Here is a 24,159-nt window from a genome sequence, read left to right as displayed (position 1 = left end):
TAAGATAAGTCGTGATATATTTTTTGTTGTTATTACATTTATTTTTGGAGTCTATTATAAATGTTAAGTGTTTTACAAGCCATGGCCAAGCCTCCCACTGGGTGCCCATGTCTCCCTACCATAGGGAGCCTTGGGCACTTTTGACTTAATTTTTTAATTACCTCCTAATTAGGAGACTGATTATTATTATAAGAAAGTTCTTTATGAGATATCTAGCCAAAAGTATGGAGCAATAGGAAGTTGCAATAAATGTTGATTATCTAGAAAATCTGATGTTTTATGCATTAAATTGTGAAAAAGTGCCCATCCCTCCCCTACCTCCCTTACAGTAGATACAACTATGAAAACACCGGAACATTAAAGTCCGACGCGTCCCAGGGACATGAATACCTGTCTTGGATCCCGCAACGAAATAAATCAGAAGATTATTAGAGGAGAAGAAAAAGAAACATGGTGTGCAAAAGGTACATCTATACTATCTATACTAATATTATAAAGCTGAAGAGTTTGTTTGATTGTTTGTTTGTTTGTTTGTTTGAACGCGCTAATCTCCGGAACTGCTGGTCCGATTTAAATAATTCTTTTTGTGTTGAATAGTGCATTTATTGAGGAAGGCTATAGGCTATAAAACATCACGCTATGACCAATAGCAGCCAAGCAGAGCGGGTGAAACCGCGCGGAAGTAGCGAGTTAAAAATATACTCACAGATACAACACAGCCCTTTCTTCCCGAGGCCGACCAGCATGTTGAGGCACAGGTTGCAGTAGGCGGGCCTGCTGAAGTGCTTCAGTCGCCACGCGTGCTCGCCATCCTCCTTGACGTTCGTATCCAGTCCCAGGAGCACTAGCAGAGGTATCGTAGTCATTCTGTAAATAATTTTATACTTTATGTCTTTGGAGAATCATATTAACAGCCTATAAGTGGCCACTGCTGACCATGAAATATCTTTTTAAATGACTGATGAATGATCATTAAATGACTTCTCCCGCCTTGGGTGAGGTGAGAGGGAATCTAAGTTTTACTAACTAAAACCACCCAGTTTCTCCTGCTTTGAACCGATGTCCCGGTAGCCTGTTACGTTGTCCGCATCTCAATTGTTCCAATATTTAACTATGTAATTTTAAAACAGATTTTAGTTAGAGTATCATATTATATTCCTAATTCATTAACTTAATATATATTTATGCTTACCCTCCCCTCTTCCATTCGTCAAGCGACACGGTACCGTCAGCATCGTAATCTATCTCCACCATCATGTCTTGTAGGATCTGCAAAAAATTGAAAAGTATAATGAAATATCGGGTGCGATTCCTTGATCAGATAGATTCCTGATTCCACAACAACCCTTAAATTCCTAACCCCCCAAGATGCCGGCAATACAACTGAAACGCCTCTGGTGTTTTAAGAGTCCATGTGCGGAGGCGATTGCTTACCATCAGGTGATCCGTATGCTCGTATATTTGAGTACCAACCAAGTTTCATAAAAATTGGTTCGGCAGTTTCCATAATTTTGGACTTGTCAGTTTGTTTGTAAGTAAACGCTCTTGAGGCGGAAATCTTTGTTCAGCAGTGGGCATCTTCTGGCTGATGATGATGATGATGATAATACCCACCGGTCTAAGCTCCGAAGTCTCCCATCCAAGGTATTCAGCGACCGTCATCATTTGGTTCACGATGCAATCCATCTCATTCGTGTCCAACACGCCGTTCCCGTCCGTGTCGTACAGCCGAAACATGACTGTAATGCAAACGTAATTAGGTTGAATTTAGATAACTATGAAAACGTTACTTAAGACTTTTAAGATCTGCAAAACTTTAGTTCCATTCGTTGATAATAGATGGCGATATCATTGACAAGTTAGTTCTATTTGTGGATAACAGATGGCGTTGTCATTTTAAAGTTAGTTCCATTTACCGATAATAGGTGGCGTTATTATTGTAAACTTAGTTCCATTTGCGGATAATAGATGGTGTTACTATTGTAAAGTTAGTTCCATTTGCGGATAATAGATGGCGTTATTGTTGTAAAGTTAGTTCCATTTGCGGATAATAGATGGCGTTATTATTGTAAAGTTAATTCCATTTGCGGATAATAGATGGCGTTATTATTGTAAAGTTAGTTCCATTTGCGGATAATAGATGGCGTTATTATTGTAAAGTTAATTCCATTTGCGGATAATAGATGGCGTTATTGTTGTAAAGTTAGTTCCATTTGCGGATAATAGATGGCGTTACTATTGTAAAGTTAGTTCCATTTGTGGACGATAGATGGTGTTACTATTGTAAACTTAGTTCCATTTGCGGATAATAGATGGCGTTATTATTGTAAAGTTCATTCCATTTGCGGATAACAGATGGCGTTATTATTGAAAAGTTAGTTCCGTTTACGGATAAATAGATGGCGTTTTTATTGAAAAGTTAGTTCCGTTTGCGGATAATAGATGACGTTATTATTGAAAAGTTAGTTCCGTTTACGAATCATAGATGGCGTTATTGTTGTAAAGTTAATTCCATTTGCGGATAATAGATGGCGTTATTGTTGTAAAGTTACTTCCATTTGCGGATAATAGATGGCGTTATTGTTGTAAAGTTAATTCCATTTGCGGATAATAGATGGCGTTAATATTGTAAAGTGTCACTTAATCAGTTATATTTTTTGCACTCGAAGCAAAATCTGTCATAGTTTTGTTTCCGTACCTAATTCTGTCGCGGTCTAATAAAACAAAAACAAAATTTCTTACACTCAAGTTTGTCCTCTGGTCTTCCAGCTTCCAAGAGTGAGAGGTAGCAGACGATGTCTTTCAGAGACACCCGGGCGGTGTGGACTTCCAGTGTCGATGATCGTCTCATTAGGTGCCTGAAATCTGAAGTGTATTATGTTAACCAACTGACTCTTTCTTCTTTATAGAACAAGCCACAACCTCCCACAACCGTTACAACTCCTGTAAGCCAAGTTCTACAGTAGATGGCTAGTGCTGAAAATCAACTCTGTCACTCGAGCAGTCGTGCTCGGGCTACGGCATTTTAGCTAAGCACTGGTCTTTTGCGCCGTGTTATTTATAAATGTATTTACTTTTAAAATTATTTTCTTGTTCTGTCAGCAGTATTTTATGACGATGCAAATGAACTGTTTTTCTTTCTTTCTAGTCCAAATACTGGAACATGAAAAACTGTCTTGAATCTCACAATGATATCAATCAGGAGATATTTGTATCCGTAGCCTCTGATGTTCCAGACGTCCAAAGCCGGAGCCGATTTGCTTACCATCAGACGATCCTTCTGTCCCATAAAAAAACCACCTACCTTCGATCTTAGTGGACTGGTTGACTCTGAGAGAGTTGCTGCTCTTCCGACTGGAGTTCCTGGACATCTGGCTGTGGCTGGGGCTGGTCTCGTTGCGCCGGTCCAGGCAGAGCTCGTGCGAGGAGTACGACGGGTGAGTGGTCACTGTGAACATCGGGTGGACGCTCCCTGAAAGGTTGAGAGGAGAATTAATATTGGTATACCTTATTTTTTCTAGACGAAGACGAGTATCAGAGTCTAATTGACTAAACACTATTCGTTCCTATTCTTGCTTTGAGCTGGAAGACTGCATTGTCTTGCAGTTGTCCGCTGAGGGTATTAGTATACCCCGAGCTGTGGACAACGTAACAAGGTACCGGTGCTCTGACTCGAAGTAGGAGTAGGAACGGGGTGGTTTTTATTCAATAAGAATCTGACACTCCCTCTTGTGACATGAGACCACAAAAAAATGTTTTAGTATACCAAAAAGTAGCGGCGTGAGCACAGTTGGCGCAGTGGCTGGATATTGGACAACCATCTGCTGCGTAACGTATCACGACTTCAATTCCAGCATGCCAGAAATCTTTGTATGACCCACAAATTGTTGTTTTGGGTCTAGGTGTCATGTGTATGTGAACTTGTATGTTTGTAAATGCAAATACGAAACAGGAGAACATCCTAGGAAGTCGTATGTGCTCCACAAACAAGAACGAAAAGAATATTCTAGTAATATAAGAGATACTCACCAGTTCGACTCCTGGACCCCTTGTCGCTCCCATCCACAGAGTCTCCGGAACTCTTGCCCAGCTGCTGCAGCCGCTCCGCCAAACCGTGGATCTTGGATGCTAAGCTCAACTTGCCCTGGAGACCAACATTTATTTATTTATTATACACTTAAATACGGACTTATAGCACAATGGTGGAAAAAAATAAATTGTATACGTAATTACTAAAAGGACAACAGAATATTTGTGTTTCATTGCTATCGACACTCACTATCGACCGAAGTTATATTCAAAAACTCGCATTAATATTTCACACTAGCTTCTGCCAGCAGCTTTGCCTGTGGTCTCGTGTGAAACATGTCCTATGTGTTATTCCAGACCATAATCTACCACTGTTCCAAATTTCATACTGATCCCTTCAGCCGTTTTGACGTGATGGAGTAACAAACACACATATTAGTGAGATTAGTTCTATTGGAACCTAAATCGATCGAAATATTTTCAATATTAATTATTTCATCCATTTGTCAGCGGTTTGACTACAGTGGCTAGCACTGGCGACACAGCTAGGTCTACTCCAACCCGTCATTGGATTTTCAATTTTAAAACCAAATAATAAAGTTGAAAACTGACACCCGCTGTATCAAGAGCGGTCTTACCTGATGGTCTGCATGAGCGGTGACAGCTGCGCAGGCGGCGGTGGAGCTCGCTGCTGCCATCTCGCGGAGTGCCGGCCGCCGGTCTCGGCGTACAAACGAGAGGAACAGGTGCCTGGAATACATTATTTCATAAAAATAATTTGCATATGGCGGCAAATGGGTAGATGGATCACCTGATGGTAAGCAATCGGTGTCGCCCATGGACACTCGCAGCACCAGGGTTCTCTTTTGAGGTTAGTTTGAGGTTAAGATTGGTCTTACAACTAAAAATCAAATCCCTATCCCTGAGTAAATATTCCCAAGGATTCGGCCATCGGTATCTTCACTCAAGTGGCTATACGTATATAACGCTTTGGTTGTTTCACGCCGGTTTTCTGTGAGGCCGTGGTATCACACCGATCGAGCCAGTTCAGTCGTGCTGGAGTATTATTTATTTATTACAAAAATAATGCATAATTTTACAGCTTAAGCCAATACATTATGTAGGTAATGTATTGGCTTAAGCTGTTGCTTGCCTCACTTAATAGTAAGCAAGTAATAAAAAAATATGTTAGTTAGTTTACCTGGACAGCTCATCAGGCGCTGATATCTCGAGGAATGTGTCCAGAAACCAGCGGAATCCTTCATAGTCGATATCCTGGAACAACAAATCATTATGTTAGTGAAAGAATTTATAAGAGTACTGAGAGCTTAGTACGAGTTTGTTTTATGTTTAACGTGATCGAAACGTTATAGTGGCAACTTACGTAGCGGTATACCTGAACGGTATACCGGATCTGAAGGCTTGTGCAAGTATACCGGAGCGTGCAAGTCAGGAAACTTGTGCAAGTTTTGTCACACACACGCCGTGGCCACCATTACACGACTAAAGCGGTAACGTGAAACAACTCTGGTCACTAGCTGTGTGGTGACGTCAGAGGAGAATACATTTGTCACTACCCCTACTCGTCCTGCGGATATCGTATACCTAACTAAGGGAGTACATGTACAAAGACCAGGCAGCAGCGCTCTTTGATAAACCTAGGCGCTTACCTACTTTTGGAACCAATCGTCGAAATTATACAACCCCAATCGTTCTGGAGCTGCAGACTGTCTAGCGGGTTACCGGGGCTCTAGCTCGAAAAGCAGGAGTAGGAACGGGGTGGTTTTTAATAAGTAAGAGTCTGAAACTGCCTCTCGCCTCGCCCAAGGCAGGAGAAATGATTGGGTGATTTTTCTCCTCAAAAAAGCGTCTTAGTCTTAGGACAAGAGCAATTAATTAATTCACCAATCTTTCTTCACAACAATTCCAACGAAAAAATAAATCATTATAATATCAGTTACGCGACAATATTTCAAAGCCGAACTCACAAAAACTCAATATAAAAAAGGTAAAGAATTAAGTGAAAAAAATTCTTCTTCTATATTATAATAATACAAAAATAGAAATGAGAATTTTCTCAGTAACTGCCAACGAAATTGTCCCCGATATGGGTGGGTCGTTGCTAGGCAACGCGTTTGCGTCTCCAAAGACGCCATCTTAGAATCCGATAGCAAACAAATAAAGATCTGGTACATATTTATTTTACTTTGTGAGATGTTCTTCTAAAATAACTACCTATAGTACATACAGAGAAAATTGGCACTACTAGCGCAATACATTTTTTTAGAACAGTCACTTAAAGTAAGTTGATCTTTTTATCTAGAATACTTGGATCGTTTAAAAATGACATCATTTTCTAAAATAAAGCATTGGAGTTTGGGAGAGCCATGCTTCGGCACGAATGGGCCGGCTCGAGCGGAGTGATACCACGGCCTCACAGAAAACCGACGTGAAACAACGCTTGCGTTATGTTTCGTTGTGTGAGTGAGGTTACCGGAGGCCCAATTACCCCCTTCTCAATCCTCGATTCCCCAACAACCTTTTAATTCCTAACCCCCAAAAGGCCGGCAACGCACTTGTAACGCACATGGAGTGCGTTGCTGGCCTTTGGGCCAGCCTCTGGTGTTTCAAGTGTAGTGGATGTTATTATACATTATAAGTCCTACTTCAACCTCCTTTTTTTGAAATCGGTTAATATATTAGGTACTAAAATGGGCTTCTTTATCTGCACTTTTTAACAATTGTGTTATATTATATCTCACGTAACAGGGGATGAGCTTATTGCCATATACCGGACGCACTTCCAGACTCCGTGCTACTACTGAGAAATTTTCGAAAAGCCGAAAATCACCCCTTAATATTTAACTCGACCCAGGGAAAGAACCCGAGATCTTGCAACCACTCGACCAACGAAGCAATGAAGCCTTTTAATGTACACAATATAATAAAAGGTCCCAATAGGAGCGGTAAGGAAACTACTGCCTCTTTATAAGGATGCGGGATACGGGCAAAGGTATCGAAATATTTGCTTACACAATACCGGCGCAAACATTTCCTAAGGTAAATATTTGAACAGGTATCATCGGCTTTTGTATAATATCATATTTTCGCTGTTATTGTTAGCGAGCAACAGGTCTGGAAAGGTTGTTTCGTGGCTTTATATTGTTATGATAAGTGTGTACGGTTTTAAGATACTTAGATGGTTCAATTTCTTTTCTTTTCTCTTTTTTTTTTTAAAAAAAAAACTTTGCCCCACACTAGGATTTTCTCCTGTGTCGTGGGTGCGTTTACAAACATACAAGTTCACATACACATGACACCCAGACCCGAAACAACAATTTGTGGATCACACAAAGAGTTGCTCCGTGCGGGAATCGAACCCGCTACCCGTTGCGCGGCAGCCAGTTGCCCAGCCACCGCACCAACCGTGCAGTCGTTTTTTGTGATTCGTGAGAGTTATATGGTGGTAAAATATATTTGTCAATATCTATTAATGATTTTTTTTAACTATCGGCTTACGAGCCGACTAAGAAACTTTATATAAGACTTTTTTTATGATACAAGCCGGTAAACGAGCAGACTTATCACTTCATACTAAGCTACATGGCCCTCCCACACCTAAAAAGCAGATTTTTTTAAATAAGTTTTGTTATTAATTTTTAGCTGTGCCAGGAAGACGCGCAGCATACGAATCGATAGTAGGGCCATTCATAGCACGCATCCATAGCACATATCTTTTCATATAAAAATAGAGCTTAGCTGAATCCGTTTCTACCGCAGGTAAACGCATTCACAGCAACGTAACATAGCCCTTCTCTGGCAAAAACCCCCCTTCAAGTGAGTTTTCAGTTTTTTTAAACTATTTCCATGTAATTTTCTTCTCTGTAAAGCGACCACAATAGTGAAACTCTCTGAATAAAAATGGCGGCGAGTGTTTAAACTAATTGTAACAAATGACTTTCGGTCCTCAGTCGGTATCAACACCTATCTTCATTAAACTTGAGGCGGCTGCTCCTCACACCGACGCGTAATACAGCGAGGTTGTAAGAGCGAACCTGATTGAAAACCAGTAATCTATGGAGTTTCTTGCTCGTTCTTCTCCCTATGAATCTTAATTTTAGAATTAGATAAAATGAAATGAATTTGAAGTGCTTTCCTGGTCGAATTGAAATGGGTTTTGTCTTGTTGTTGTGTTTTCGCTTTGGCACGAATAGGCTTACTCAATTGGAGTAATACCACAGCCTCACAGAAAACCGGTATGAAATGACGATTGTGTGTTATTGTTTCACTTTGTGAGTGAGGTTACTGGAGGCCCAATTTTCCCTCGGTAACTAACACATCATTAAATCTCCAAGTGTAGAAATAAGTCAAAGATTTTTTAAACACTTATTGATGAAGTTGTGTTTACGTTTTTTGGAATAAAATTACTTTGTATTTACTGAGAATTTCAGAATTCTCATTCACTTCGGTGTAATAGAACGCCGTCACTCTACAGTCCTACCTACTTACAAGCCCCCACAAAGTTTACGAGCCCAACACGAATTTGTTACGGAACAATAGTACTTTTCACTCTAAAAATAAAGTGGAATTTTCTTTGAAAAAGTTGTCGCATAATGTTTCCGGACCAATTTCGATCGGTACCAGATCTCAATTAGAGGAGTCACATCAACAGCCTATGACAGTCCACTGCTGGACTATGGGCCTCCTCTTCTACATAAGTTTTTTGACGAGAGTTTGCAACGGTTTCCACGTATCGCAGGCGTGTTAGAGATCGTATTGTAATTGATTTTGTGTGCTTTCCACCAGAGATGTGCTATGCTACGTTGCTGTGAATGCGTTTGACTTCCACCAATCATATTCATTGGTACACATATCTGCACTAGTAGAAACGGACTCAGCTGAGCTATGTTTATTCATATGGCAAGATACGTGCTATGGATGGCTTCCTCACTATCGGTACATCGCATACTCGAGCTGCGGTTCTTCCTCGCTCACCTACGTAGCTTAGTATCAGTGGATACGGTCACATAGTTTCACGGTGTAGCTATTACATCTTTGCAGCTCAGTTTGTACAGTGAACAGTGGTATTACATGCCGTAATGTGCACCTCTGCCTACCCTTGCTCTTCCCATGGCTGCGGTAGGAGTCAACTAAAGGACTCCATGTTTGTTAAAGACTAAGCAGCAGCGCTCTCTGATAATCCTGATCTTCTTATCCTTTAAACTGCGATCGTTCGTAGAGGGCTGTTAATCCAAATCTGCTGACTTCCTAGTGGGTTTACCGGGGCTCTGGCTCGAAAAGCAAGAGTAGGAACGCGGTGGTTTTTAGTCAGTAAGAGTCTAACATTCCCTCTCGCCTCGCCCAAAGCGAGAGAAGACATTGGATGATTTCCCCCCCTTAAATAAGGGCTGTTAACATTGATGTTGACGTTGTATAAATCCTTATCACCTCGTTTCGTCCTCCGCTCACACCTACGCGAGCTATTTCTGAAGATCGCGGAGCTACTTTCATAATAAATAATAATCAATACACACGTTTATGTGTATATATGTGTATGTATATATTTATTTATTAACATTTATAAACATGATTCTTGGTATTCAGAGCGTGGTTTTATTATGTAATACCAATCTTACATACTTCAAAAGCCTTCAGGAGGCCTAGGACTAGGGAATATTGACTAGGGAGGTTCCTTTACAAAATAGGTGTTAATTATTATGTTATTGGCTGGCCCGCCCAGAATCAGACCCGTGCTGCTGTGCGTCGCGTTCCGCGCGCGCCTCAAAGAGCCATCAGACCACCACAGATGGGGCCCAGTACGGCTGATGCCTGATCCGGAGCTGCGGACTACCTAACGGGTTTACCGGGGCTCTGGTTTGAAAAGCAGGAGTAGGAACGGGGTGGTTTTTAGTTGGTGTTACTCTCCTTTGCAGTCTCCCGCCAGTCAGTCATGGGATGATTTTCCTCCTCAAAAAAACACACATACAATGAATGCTAAATAAAGGCTTGTAAAAAAACTCGTTCCATTTTACGGCCAAACCTTCAATTATTAAGAAAATAACACCCGTCTCGTGTAACGGAAAGTTTTCTTGATATTTACATAAAATCAATCTTTATGTTATTGACGTTTGTAGCTCCCGTGTTATATGTACATATACAGATATATTATGTATGATATATGAATCTGTAGAGATATAATATCGACTGTACGGTTGGCACGGTGGCTGGGAATTCGGCTACCGAATAACGTGTTGCGGGTATGATTCCCGCACGGAACAACTCTTTGTGTGATCCATAGACTGTTGTTTTGGGTCTGGTTGTAATGTTTGTCAAGTTCCTGTGTCGCCACTGGAGAAAATCCTAGTGTGGGGCAATGTTTACTTAAAAAAAAGAAAAGAAATAATAGTTTGCCCGCATTCCTGAAAAATAAAAAGTAGCCTATGTGTTATTTCAGAATCTAATTTACTTCTGTTCCAAATTTTATCCCGTTCCCTTCAGCCGTTTTGACTTCTGCCTAACAAACATCCACACAAACTCAATAACTTTAGCATTCATAATATTAACACGTTAAACGCCCTGGGGGTCACCGGTGACCGACGTTAGCGGCAGATTTGACTTCAACAGTTTTTTATTGGCAGTCAAAGCCTGAAAGGTATGAATAAGACTATTAATACCCTAAATAGGAAATGAAACCATTTTCTTAATTTTTTTCCCGATTTCAGAATCGAACGCGAAACTCTTTGATCAGCGACTGATAACAACGACCAATAAGGTAAAGATATTAAATTATGATGCTTAAATAAATTTTCCCATAAATTACGACAAATTGAGAGAGCCTTTAAAGAACACTTACAAATTATCAAAGCCTGGATCTCTGCCTACCCCTCATAGATTCAAATCGTCGGAAGCCAACCGATTTAAATGATAATACCTCCTAATGTAGGTCAAGTACCAAACACTGAAAAACCAACCTAATTTTCATATACACAAAGTTCATTTCACCATGGCAATTTTATAGGGGAAGCTGTTGGATGCGAATAGCGATCTTATGTCTGTATAGGTAAGGTTTATATTCGTGTGTATGTTTCAGCGATTGGGAGATGAATTGATAGCAATATTTGCTGTAATGCAATTTCTTTTTTTGTTTTGTAACTTCAATCTTGTTCGATCTAAAATGGGTAGGTAGAAGTCTTACTTTTTTATGGTATAGATTGGTAAACGAGCAGACGGATGATAAACAGTTAGGGGCGCCCATGGACACCCGCAACACCAGAGAAGTTACAAGTACGTGCAACCCTGGTAACGCTACGCCGTAGCAGTCCTGCTACGAAAATCTACGAAGCGCTACGATATCTCGTAGGCTTTGCTACGAAGGAGTATTTCTGTTCTGTAGTATGTAATGTAGGGCTATTTTTGGTACTCTGCTAACGGCAGAGTTAAACACATTTATCACCACCACCACCTACTCTTCACATTGGTATGACAAGAGCCCACTGATAGACTACACGATTTAATAGGGACTCTCTGATAAACCGTAAACTGCGAAATCCAACATTTCTGACAAATGTGAAGATTATGGGATTATGGCAAACTCCTCTTATTTGGAGGGACCCATAGTCCAGCAACAGATTCTCTTGGACCTGTCAGTCTGCCTAGTCGGTTTGAACAGTCTGACACTCCCTCTTGCCTACCCCAGGGCAGGACAAGTCATTTGCTGATTGCCTTACTCAAAAAGGCATAAATTCCGCCATTGAACAAAGTGAAAAATAAAAATAAAATGACTAAATATTCATTGATGTTGAATGATTTCAATACTGAACTAACTCTCAATCGACTACCAACTAAAATGCAACGCTTTAAAAACTAAACTCGATTTGTCTAACAAAATTTCGAAATTGAGGCAAAAAATTGTAAAAAAAAATCCGAACCAAACTAAGTTATAAAGCAACCAATCATGGCACGTTCCGGTCTCTCATTAATTCATTTAGTTCATTCGGAATATTTGTTGTGCAAGTACAATATATTGCCGTTTAAATTGAAATAAAACTATCTTGGCCCCTTAAAGTTTGACGGTAGATTTGATTTTTAAGAGTTTTATTGTAAATTTTGTGATAAATGTGCCCTTTTTCGTTGCGAAGACCGGAGGCCCGAGTGTCAGACTGTTACTGACTAAAAACCACCCCGTTCCTACTCCTGCTTGTCGAACCGGAGCTCCGGAAAGCCTGCTAGGTAGTCCGCAGCTCCGGATTGTCTTTGCCTACCCCCATTGGAGATAGGCGTGCGTATGTATGTAGAGATTACAAGCTCTTTACTATCGTGCGTACAATCTTCGCTTCCCCTAGCCTAAATATAGGTTAGTCAACATAAACGTTGTGTGTATTTCCTTGTAGGGTAAGATAATAATATCACAACCCTGTTTTAGCACAAACAGGGATTAAGAACGGTTTTTTTATGGTATAAGCTGGTAAACTAGTATACGGATAACCTCATAGTAAGCAATTGCTGCGGCCCATGGACATCTGAAACACCAGCGGCGTTATAAGTACGTTTCTGGCCTTTTGGAAGTTTGAAATTTAAGTGTTGTTGGGGAATCGGAGATTGGAAAGTTTGGAAAGGGGAAGTGGGCCTCCGACAACCTCACTGACACAACGAAACACAACGCAAGTGTTATTTCACGTCAGTTTTCGGTTAGGCCTTGGTGGAGAAGCAATTGGATGATTTTCCCCTTTTAATTTTTTTTGTAGAGGATGAGTTTATGCCGTTCCACTTCTAGAGTGGATTCTTACGGGCTTGATACTGAAATTGGGAAAAGTCAGAGTTGACATTAAAAACCATTCTCTCTACCTACTTCTTTACATAAACGCAACCATATTATCATGTAACAATGCAACAATAATCTCAATTAGCCAGATAAGGTCTAATAACGTCACGTGCCTAAGCAGTAACTGTTGGAAGCTCGCACGGAATTATAATAAGCTGGTTTAACTTGGCAATTAACATAATTGTATGTCGATTATTTCCTCAAGGGGATAGGCAGAAGTGTAACGAACATAATATTATTATAGTCATGTTCAACAACATGTGAGATTCCACTGCTGAACTTCTCTGTAAAAGATTCAAGACCGACAACGCATGTATGAATCCTTTGGTGTTGCAGGTGTCCATGGGCGGCGCTGATTGCTTACCATCAGGTGATCCGTTTGCTCGTTTGCCTCCTATTTCTTAAAAAAGAGGGCTTTTGCCCTAATCTCCAGGCTTGACAAGCGGGTTAGGGCGAGTCCATTTGCCTGTCCCGCTCGAAAAATATACGTAAAAAGTAAAATCCAGATCAACGGATAGACGGACAAGATACGAAGAACGGGAGGTATGGTGATACACTGCGTCGACAGTCAGTCATCACATTTGTATGAAGAAAGAAAGAGAAGAAATAAAAACAGTTTATTTGCACCGATTAAAAAAATAAGAGTAGACACGGCGCAAAAAGAAAATCAGAAATACGGATCAAATGATCGTCGGACAAGAGACAAAGCGAGAGGTAAACTGATGCGCTACGTCGACAGACTGTCATCACATTTGTATCTGACCGTTGAATGTGCGAAGAGATCATACAAAGCGAGACCAAGATAGACTGGTTTTGTATATCTTGAGTTGTAGCGTACATTGTATGTCGTTATAATAAGCGCTAGTCTGAATATCTCCTTAGGCAGTTATTCGTAGGAAATGTCCCGAAATAAGTGTCAAAGTGACGACACACGCCTTTGTCGCCTGTCCCTGTAGGGCGACTATGAGGTAGGAATATATAGGGATAGTCCCATTACATTTAGTCAAAATGCCGACAACGCATCTGTATCTAACGTATTACGCATTTATTCTCTCTGATCCAGGATCCAAACTGACTTCGCTCCGCGACATACCGTATGCTGCTTATGATTTAGCATTTAAACCACTTATTTGCTTATCATAATCGGCTAACAATACACCCAATAGGACCAAGTAGATAAGTTAGAAGTTCATTATTCTCTTTGAACTAATTAGAACATTCTTTACAAATACATGTACGGTCTCCTGTAACAGCCGCGCTACATGTCCGTAACATACCTAGACAACCTACAAAGTACATGCAGCTGTTCACACAGAATTTAATACTTGATCAATTTTTCATTTGCTGTATTCGTTGTAATATTTATTTATTGTATTATGCTTCTGTGGACTAGTACTACTTGTAGTTTCATTTAAGTCATATGAGTGATCTCCATACTGTATAGTAATTGCGTTTAGTACAAAAATCGCTTCAATCACAATAAAACTAACAGCCGAACCGTCGAAAAACAAAACACAACCTCCTCCTACTCCTCTACAATCATAATATATCCTTAGGGAAATAACAAAGATTATGTTATCCCGATTTCATCTCCATCTCAGTTTTCATGGACACCCTATCCCCGGCGTGTTGGCGCCTCATAATCAAAGCATACTCACCCCACACTAGGGTAGCCGTACTTCTGATATTAAATGCCGGATAAGATATTTGGAAGTAAATTATGGAAATCAGATGGTGTATTTGACTTGAATGTTTATTGGATATAATAAATATAGCGACGTCTTTTAAGCATCAGGGTGAGGTGGGAGTGGGGAGAGCAGGGACGTATTGAATGTAGCATATTCATTTATTTACTAGCTGATCTGGCTAAGGTGCCAGATTCAGACTGATCATTTCCTGGACATTTCTAGGGCCACGAACGGAATCTGAGTTTTGGTGTCCCATCCGAGACTAAACTGTAAAAGTAGGAATTAAGTAGGTACCTAGAACTAAACCTTCCCGCCTGTCAACTCACGCAGCGCGATTTGCGAGCACATTACAACGTTTAGTTTGACTTTTGCAGCCACAGTATTGTATTTTTGTGAAAAATCTAGTATTTTTCCATACAGGGACAACCAAGTAAAATTACTGGACACGGGACATCCGTCCACAATTTCAGACTTTATGTTATTACTGAGTTTTTGACAAATATCTTAGTTGATTCGGCAATTGAAGCAGCCCAAAATGTACAGGAATGTCTCAACCAACTTCCAATACTTAGCCACCCTACCCCCACTTACTCTTCAGCTAGAAATCCCGCCCTACTCTCAATGGCTTGATCTCGTCCAACTCAAAGCAGTTACTGTCAGAATGGAGACATTGTCACACCACTAAACTCATAATAGTGTCATAATGACTACTTTCAAAACTTTTTTATTCGGTTATTGGTTTGTTTATCGAGCGGTTGTTAGTTGTGAACGCTCAACACGACATTTGATGACCAGGTAAGGTAATAAGACCCGGAACTGCGGACTGCTTAGCGGATTACTGGGGCCCCGGCTCAAAGCAGGAGAAGGGACGGGGTGGTTTTTAGTCAGTAAGAGTCTGACACTTTCTCTCGCTTCGCCCAAGGCGGGGGAAGTTATGTATTGGATAATTTTCGCCGTTTGAAAAAAAAACTGTTCCTCGTCAAATAATTACATTAGGTAGCCGAAAAACATAATTAATGAAAGTTATAATACACATAAACAAAATTAAAGTTAATTACTTTTTTTTTTAAAGAGTAACGAATGGAGTTTCTTTCTCGTTCTTCTCCATTCGAAGCTACACTTTGGAACGAGCACCTAGCTTCACTGACGGACAGACTGACGGATAATTCAATTTGACGTTTCAATTGTGCCTAATTTGACTTTGGAGCAACATCCTTTTTCTATTTTGTAGTAGAATTAAAATAATATAAATATCGAAAAATTTAGCTTTACCTATTTTTTTACTACGATTTTTGCTATAAATACGCTTCCCAAGGGACTGGCTAAAGCGATGGTCGTCCGGATCCGATAAAAGGAGGTTCCCTTACAATTTATTGGCTATCGGAATGATTATTGTCGAGGGAACTGACGTTGAATGCCCGTTTCTTGCTTCCTTATTGTGATTATAAAAATTGTATATCGATGTAATGTGTTGAATGGATAGTATTTCTTTATTTGAGTCTTAAACACATACAGTCACGCTTTAGACTCAAAAAAACTCGAGTTTGGGAGAGCTATGCTACGGCATGAATAGGCCGGCTCGACCGGAGTGATACTACGGCCCAACAGAAAACCGACGTGAAACAATGTTTTCGTTGTGTGAGTGAGGTTATCGAAGGCCTAATTACCCCCTTCCCCAATCTTTCTAATCCCCAAACGGTCGGCAGCGATTCCTGGTTAAAGCGAAGTATTGTTGTCGAATTGGTTAATATTTTTATAAAGTATGTTTGACTGCCTCGCCGGTCAAGTGGTTGCTAGTGTGACTAACTGGCAAGGGGTCTCATGTTCGATTCTTAGGTCGGGCAATGTATTGCTGTGTTTTTTCAGTTTTTCAGCCACCAACCGTGCACTGAAAATTTCTAAGACAGTTTACACGACAAAGTTGTATGTATGTATATGACAGATTGACTAATTGACCCTGTTTTTGCGTTACTACCCGCAAAAGTCCGTACAACTTAAGACCCCGGAAGATTATGACCCTATTCTACCTTCTACCCCCACCCCAATTGCCCCCCACGCCCCAACCAAAGTTTTTACAAGAGAAAACACTTAAACCGTAGCAAATAAGCCTGCACATCCTCGGCACAACTTTTACTAGCCCATAAAATCTATTTTTAGACCCCACACGAAACCCACCCTTATCACAAAGCTATAAGGCTCACAATAATTCGTTAATAAATATTTATTTTGCCTCTTCACACCCCTTTTCCGTGACGTCATTGTTGTGTTACCGAATACTGATATTGGATTTTGATTCCTATGTCGTTGGGAGCAAGGTTTATAATCTCTTGTGTGTGTTAAAGGTTATCATCGATTGTCAAGTTACAGTGACGTCATGTGGAGTGAGAGAGATGGGAGATATGACGTCATATGCGCTGTCTCGCTTGCTCGGTTTGTAGGGAAGGCACGTAATGTATGAAAATATCATAAAAATATGTTTATGAACAATTTTGATGGGATTCCTATATATAAAAGGAACTGATTGCTTTCTTTATTAATACAAGTGCTCGCAGGTGTGGTTATAAAACGGTCCCAGGTTTGATTACCGGGTCGGTGAAAGTTTTATTATGGTCATCATTTCACCGTGTGCTGAGGGCAGAACAGCTTGTCGCAAACCCTACTCTTTCCGTGGGTGTCGCATACCCGACTGAAAAACTACATTATTTGACAGAGAACTGGTAGCCTATTCTTTAATAAAACGGCTGAAGGTATCAGAATAAAATTGAAATAGGAATAGATTATGGATTAGAATATAAGCTACTTTTTATTCACGGGAACACGGGCAAAGCCACATACAAAGGCTAGTTTAAATATAAAATCAAACTACATTGCAACGATAATAACAAAAATAATTAAAATCGATAAAAATATTATCGATAACCACATCACTATAATCGACACATGAACAGCTCTATAACAATAAAATCTGTTTGAGTGGCATTTTCAATAATAGTGGAGTGCGGTATCATTTATCGATATTAATGTTGTCAGCTCATTATATCGATATGGCATCGAGTAGCTTGTTAAACCTTATTATGTTGATAATGTATGAAAACGAATTTGTCTTTGTACAGTAATTATTTTAAACATAATTTTATTATAAGTTTCGTGAGACATACTAAATTAATTATTATGTTATCGGCTTACTCACGGAACTGTTTGACGAGGAACTCGACTAGTTTCAAGCCATACTGTTAGTAGCAGCTACTTGAGTAGCAGCGCCACAATCGCCGCGCCGTGTGTCGCAGAATACTGCTCATTAACATGAGCCTCTAGCATGGCTTGAAACTAGATGAGTTCCTCGTCAAACAGTTACGTGAGTAAGCCGTGCTATGGATGCGTGCTATGGATGTGTGCTATGGATGACTTTCCTACTATCGATACATCGCATAATCGAACTACGCATCTGCCTCGCACAGCTACACAGCTTAGTATCAGTAGAAATGGTCACATTTCACAGTTTCACAGCTTAGCTATTACATCTTCGTAGCATAGCTACATATCCGGAGCTGCGGACTACCTAGCGGGTTTACCGGGGCTCCGGCTCGAAAAGCAGGAGAAGGAACGGGGTGGTTTTTAGTCAGTAAGAGTCTGACACTCCCTCTCGCCTCGCCCAAGGCGGGAGAAGTCATTGGATGATTTTCCCCCCTCAAAAAAAAAAAAAGCATAGCTAACTTAAAGCTTAAAGTAGATAACTTTGATAATGATACCTATTGGAAATGGAAGAGAATATGTTAAAAATGGAAGAAAATATAAATTCAAAAAACATAAAACATAGCACATCTCTGGTGGAAAAGCTTCCTAGAATCCTATATTAGCGCTAATAACACTAAGCTATCAAATTCACATAATTATAGCAAGTTCAGACACCTGCCAGTGTTCCAGGTCGGCTGTCGGGAACTAATATTACTTAGTTCGTGAAGTTTAACACGATACGCTCATGTGTCATAACTTCGTATACAACTGTTCGTCTCCAGTGTTAGTTTGTAGTGCTGGCTTTGTTTAGGTTTCAAAATAGGTCTTATTTAATGCAACGTTACGCCTTTTATCCCCGAAGGGTTAGGCAGAGGTGCACACCACGGTACGTAGTGCTGAACACAACAAGCTCCCATGTAATAAGGGGTGAGCCTGTTGCCATACACTGGGCACAAATCCAGACTCTGTGCTACCATTGAGAAATTTTCGAAATACCGGTAAAAGCTCAGTAATACTTTGCCTGACCCGGGAATTGAACCCGAGACCTCTAGTCCAGCAGTCGCATTTGCGACCACTCGACTAACAAGCTGGTCATATTTAACTGACTTCAAAAATAAAGAAGTAGGTTCTCAGTTTTACCAGTATGTTTGTCTGGTATGATGTCGCGTTTAGTTGAACCGATTATGATGCGGTTTAGCCAATCCATTCGAACCGAAGCATGACTCTCCCACACTTCAAAGTTTGTGCTCAAAAAGGTATGTACCATTTAGGGAACAGTTAAAATGAAAAGTTCCTTGAAATTGGAAAAGGTGATCGTATATTTTTATCGGTGTTAATTTGCGCGCAAACTTTACTTGTACGGGCGTACGAGTACGTCTATTTATGACGTCATCAGTCGATTTGTCGACGAATTTTTAAAATGCAACGCCATATTCTTTTCCTATTATTACTGCCGACTAGCGACTGCTTGTACGTTTTATATTTCTCGTCACGATATTTTGTTCATGAGAATGAGTTGGTTCATAAAAACGGTCGTGTGACTTGGCTCCTTGTACTATAGTTAGGCGATACCAATAATGGACTTACCCCATCAGGACTCTGCTTCTTGACTTCACAGAACTCTTTGAGAACATCTTGAAGCTTTTTCGTCGAATCTGTAAACAAAAGAATAATATTTTAAGCTTTGCCGTAATAGGGATGATGATAGGGTATGAAAATTAAAAATCTATTTAGTCCGTCAGTCAGTTAGGTAATGAAAAAAATATTAGACACGTACCTATATTTTTTATTTTGTCCTATAAAATAACAATACTTGGATAAAACGAATCAAAGTTTAGAAGTGGGAACAAATACGTCATTGCTACGTATAAAACATACCTAAACTGTTTTGAGTTTGACTTTATATTCCGTACTCCAAATGCTTATTTTAACAGGTTCCGAATTTAAGGGTTGTTTGGGAATCAGGGACAGGAAAGAGGGGTAATTGGGCCTTCAGTAACCTCATTCACAAAAGCGAAACACAACGCAAACTTTGTTTTACTTCAGTTTTCTCCTCGGCCGTAGTATCACTCCGATCGAGCCGGCCCATTCGTGCCGAAGCATGGCTCTCCCACACTTTATAAATTTCCTAAAATTAATCAAATAAGAATAACAAAATGGCGACTCCACCTAGTGGTTCCATTGAAATAGATTACGTACACTATTTGCATGGCAACCTTTCTAGCCAATTAGCAGCCGTTTATAAACAAACAGACTGATATCGAAAAACCCAATTAATTTGTGTCAATTTACTTTATTAGTAGAGACTCGTAATACTAATGTTTGCATTCAACCTCACTCGTTTCAATAGGGATGATGACGGGGTATGAAAATTAAAAATCTATTTAGTCCGTCAGTTAGGTAATGAATAAAAAAGATAATAAACATTAATCAATGATGATCCTGCGCCAGCTAATGCCTAACTTAACACCTTCTTGTCTAACTTAGTAGTATTATAATATAATAGGTATTAAATAAATTATCAAAATCAAATTGTAGATAATAATTTCAGTGTGAGAGAGCCATGCTTCGACACGAATGGGCCGGTTTGACCGCAGTGATACCACGGCCTTACATAAAACTCACGTGAAAAATGCTTGCGTTGTGTTTCATTGTATAAGTGAGGTTACCGGAGGCTTAATTACCTCCCTTCCTAGTCTTCCCAATCCTCGTTTCCCCAACAACCCTAAAATTCCTACCCCCAAAGGCCAGCAACCCAATTGTAACGCCTCTGGTGTTTCAGGTGTCCTGAGAGCAGCGGCGATTGCTTACCATCAGGTGATCCGTCTGCTTTTCTACCGGCTTATACCATAAAGTCACTAAAAACTCTTTTCCAACCGTATAAACTGACATCTAGCAACAAAATTACTCAAAAACAGACACTAATGTAATCTACCATCAGCCCGCTAAGTGCAAAACTTTAATTCACTAAAACATCCAGCGTCGGTCTATAAAATAATTGGACGAAATTACGAGAAGTAGAACCAAGCTATTACATTAGTGCTTCGCATGAAGTACATTCATTTGCTAGCCACATTTACCTTAGGGAATTATTATAATATGAACTGAATTTTCGTATTTTTGCTGTGCTTTTAATATGATTAGTAAGTTAAACTTAGTGGTTGCTTTTTCTATAGATAGATAGGTGAATTCTTCCCGCGGGTGTGCTTCGGCGGGACACCGTATAAAAAATAATCTATTATATAAAAATAAGTCGGGTTTTCCTTCCTGACGCTTTAACTCCAGAACACACGAACCGATTTCCACGGTTTTGCATTCGTTGGAAAGGTCTTGGGCTCTCCGTGAGGTTTATAGCAAAGAAAAAACAGGGAAAATCATTGATGGTGAAACGGAGTTCGCTGGGTTTGCTAGTTTTATTCTAATTTTATTTGGGAAACAAATAGATATTAGGTATATAACAACTAATTACAATCACATAGCCAACACTTAATCCAAAACAGTTTCCACACTTAAACTATACATTTGCGCCAAGAACAATGTTTAAACCAGTATAAAAGTTTGGGACCCTCTCACTTTTTCCACCTTGCTTATTTATCAAGTCTCAAAAAGAGGACTTGCCAATGCTATAACAGCGAGCCTAAGTTTGGGGGTTCTTATGACGGCGTTAATATTCCTACAGTTGCGTTTGAACACATGCTTGAATGGTGCTGCGAAAAAATGCTCTGATTTTTACTTACATGAGGTCAACTCCTGCAGCTGTTGGAACTCTGCCGGGGACAGTTTGTCCCACTGGAAGCTGCTCCCCGCGTGCGCCATCTCCGTCTGCAACAATTCATACAATAATTATTCTTATTTATTCGGGGCTCATATTCTTGAGTAGTTACATAACTCTTGAGGTTCGAAACGTCGTGTATTAATATGTATCACACATCATCATTACATCAAAAGTTTATAAGGTGAAGAAAAAGTTTCATTTCTTGGGTGTTCATGCATTAATTGCTATTTCGATTAATTTCAAAATTTAAATTAAGTGGTATTGTTACTTCACCGTCGTATATAGAATAATAGCAAAAACCGATACAAAGAAGACAGCCACGTTGGTTAAGTGGTTGATTGTATCCCCGAATTAGGGGTCTCGGGTTCGACAGACTCGACCCGAGTCAGGCAAAGTATTACTAGGTTTTTCGGAATATCGAAAAATTTGTGCCCAGTGGCAATAAGGTTACCTCCTATTTATTACATGGGATAAAAGTTATAACACAAATGGTGAAAACTGGGTGTACCTACATTGTACAGTGACATTACTTGCCGTAATGTGCACCTCTGCCTACCCCTCCAGGGATAAAAGGCGTGACGATACAAAACAAAACTTACTAGACCATACACAACACATAGAAAAGAAATACATCACAGTAGAAAGCAAGCATTATCTTTAATAGCACATAAGTGCTACAATCGAGCGGTCAGCGTGGATGATGGATGGTAGAGCCCACCGAGTTATATAAGGTTAACATCCTATGTCATAGTGGATGATCGTGTATGTTGACGTCGGTCTATTATGTCACACCTTTTAATGCTTTTTACTAGAAGGAATGCCGTTGTCTGGAGGGTTAAAGGTATGAATAGACTATACACTATACCGTATGGGGAAACCTCTTATGACTTAATTTAAACCACATACTTGTTATCATCCTGGCTGACAATATACGAAAAATGAGCGAAATACGCCCTGTGGGTAAGCCAAAAAGGGCATTGTTCTCTTTGAGCTAAGTTGAACACTTTTGACAAATACGGCATTATAATATCAGCACCGCATGTCCGTAACATTCCAAGACAGCCTTCAACATTACAGCTCTTCGGTGGTTAAGGAAAATGGAGCTGTTCATTCATACAGAATTTAATACTTGATTAATTGTATTATTTATTTTGTTTCATAATTTTATTTGTTTTTGATATTTAGTTTTCATTTAAATATTTAGTTGTATTATGCTTCTGTGGACTAGTAATACTTGTAGTTTCATTAAAGTCATATGAGTGATTTCCATACTGTATACCCAGTGTACAAAACGCGTGTATATGTACGAATATGAGTGTCTGTAATACGGTAGAAGACTAATTTTTATGTTAATGTCCGTCTTGTAGATTATTTTAAAACGTTAGACCAGTATTTTTTATTTTTATGGAAACTGATACTTTCGAAGACATATTGACTTGACCGCAACCCCTTTTCACGTTGGTTTTCTGTTGAAAAGAGTTTGCTCATTCATGTCTGTTTTTTATCCTACGTTTAAAGTATTCCAGAAAACTTTGACGATGGCTCAATTAGAGAAAAAATATTGATCAATATTCGCTACTGATCATTACTGAATTCTCATGTCTTTTTTATGGAATTTTCCACCGCTCTTTCGCTTCGAGGAAAAAGGTGATAAATTTTCCTCTTCGAATTTATTTGTCGAAGAATCTTTGGTAGTCATTGATAGTGATAGTATAGGGCCCAGTATATGGCAATAGGCTCACCCCCTATAACACGGGAGTTATATAACAAAAATGGTTAAAAGTGGCATTACTTGCCGTAATGTGCACATCTGCCTACCCTTTCAGGGATAAAAAGCGTGATGATACATAAAACAAAATAGATCCCATCCGAACCTAACCTCAGGCAGAGACATCACAGATTAAAAAGCTGAAACCAACCGCTAATCTCTAACCAAAACGAAATCAAATTCCAAATTCAAATCCACAACCCCGTTCTATTTTCGAATCGAAACGTTTTACATTTAAAAATAGAACTTGTACCAGTGTTGCCAGTGACACCTACGCAAGGATACGGGATTCCAGAATTTTCCAATCCTACCCCCACCCAGTCCCGCCCCCCTTTCGTGTGGGATGATACTAATGGACTATTTGTATTGCTTGATAAAACTTTTTGTAAATACTTCGCAGGCCTTCGGGAAACTTCGGGAGAGTTCGGGGTTGTTCGGGAGGACATGTTTATTTATAGAGTAAAATAATATAATAAATGGCTTTTTCGAAGGAATACCTATAATATGTTGATTATAAATTACGGTGTAAACAGTTATTTTTTTATGGTATAAGCCAGTAAACGAGCAAACAGATCACCTGATGTAAGCAATCGCTGCCGTCAATGGACACTTGAAACACCAAAGGCGTTACAAATGCGTTGCCGGCCTTTTGGGGGTTAGGAATTTAGGAGCTGTTAGGGGAATCGGGGATTGGGAAGGCTCACTCACACAACGAAATACAACGCAAGCGTTGGTTCACGTCGGTTTACTGTGAGGCCGTGGTATCACTCCAGTCGAGCCGGCCCATTGCGTTGCCAGATAGGAAATTAATGATTTTTTTTTATATTTTCGAAAATTGAAAATC

At 39.8% G+C, this 24,159-nt stretch overlaps 1 protein-coding gene across 1 annotated transcript in view; it reads right to left on the bottom strand.

Annotated features, from left to right (window-relative positions):
* LOC118280029 (diacylglycerol kinase 1) overlaps positions 1-24,159 on the bottom strand; it is a 91,279-nt gene that overhangs the window by 10,061 nt on the left and 57,059 nt on the right. Inside the window, exons 3-12 of the mRNA XM_050702430.1 lie at positions 21,510-21,594; positions 19,360-19,427; positions 5,231-5,304; positions 4,668-4,779; positions 4,030-4,144; positions 3,305-3,472; positions 2,743-2,865; positions 1,615-1,739; positions 1,193-1,269; positions 703-867 (exon numbers count right to left, since the gene is read on the bottom strand). Coding sequence (XP_050558387.1) covers positions 703-867; positions 1,193-1,269; positions 1,615-1,739; positions 2,743-2,865; positions 3,305-3,472; positions 4,030-4,144; positions 4,668-4,779; positions 5,231-5,304; positions 19,360-19,427; positions 21,510-21,594 — 1,112 coding nt within the window. The remainder of the gene's footprint in view (positions 1-702; positions 868-1,192; positions 1,270-1,614; positions 1,740-2,742; positions 2,866-3,304; positions 3,473-4,029; positions 4,145-4,667; positions 4,780-5,230; positions 5,305-19,359; positions 19,428-21,509; positions 21,595-24,159) is intronic.

Source organism: Spodoptera frugiperda, chromosome 22 (assembly GCF_023101765.2).
Source record: "Spodoptera frugiperda isolate SF20-4 chromosome 22, AGI-APGP_CSIRO_Sfru_2.0, whole genome shotgun sequence".
NCBI lineage: Eukaryota > Metazoa > Arthropoda > Insecta > Lepidoptera > Noctuidae > Spodoptera > Spodoptera frugiperda.
This window is presented reverse-complemented; position numbering and strand designations above follow the sequence as displayed.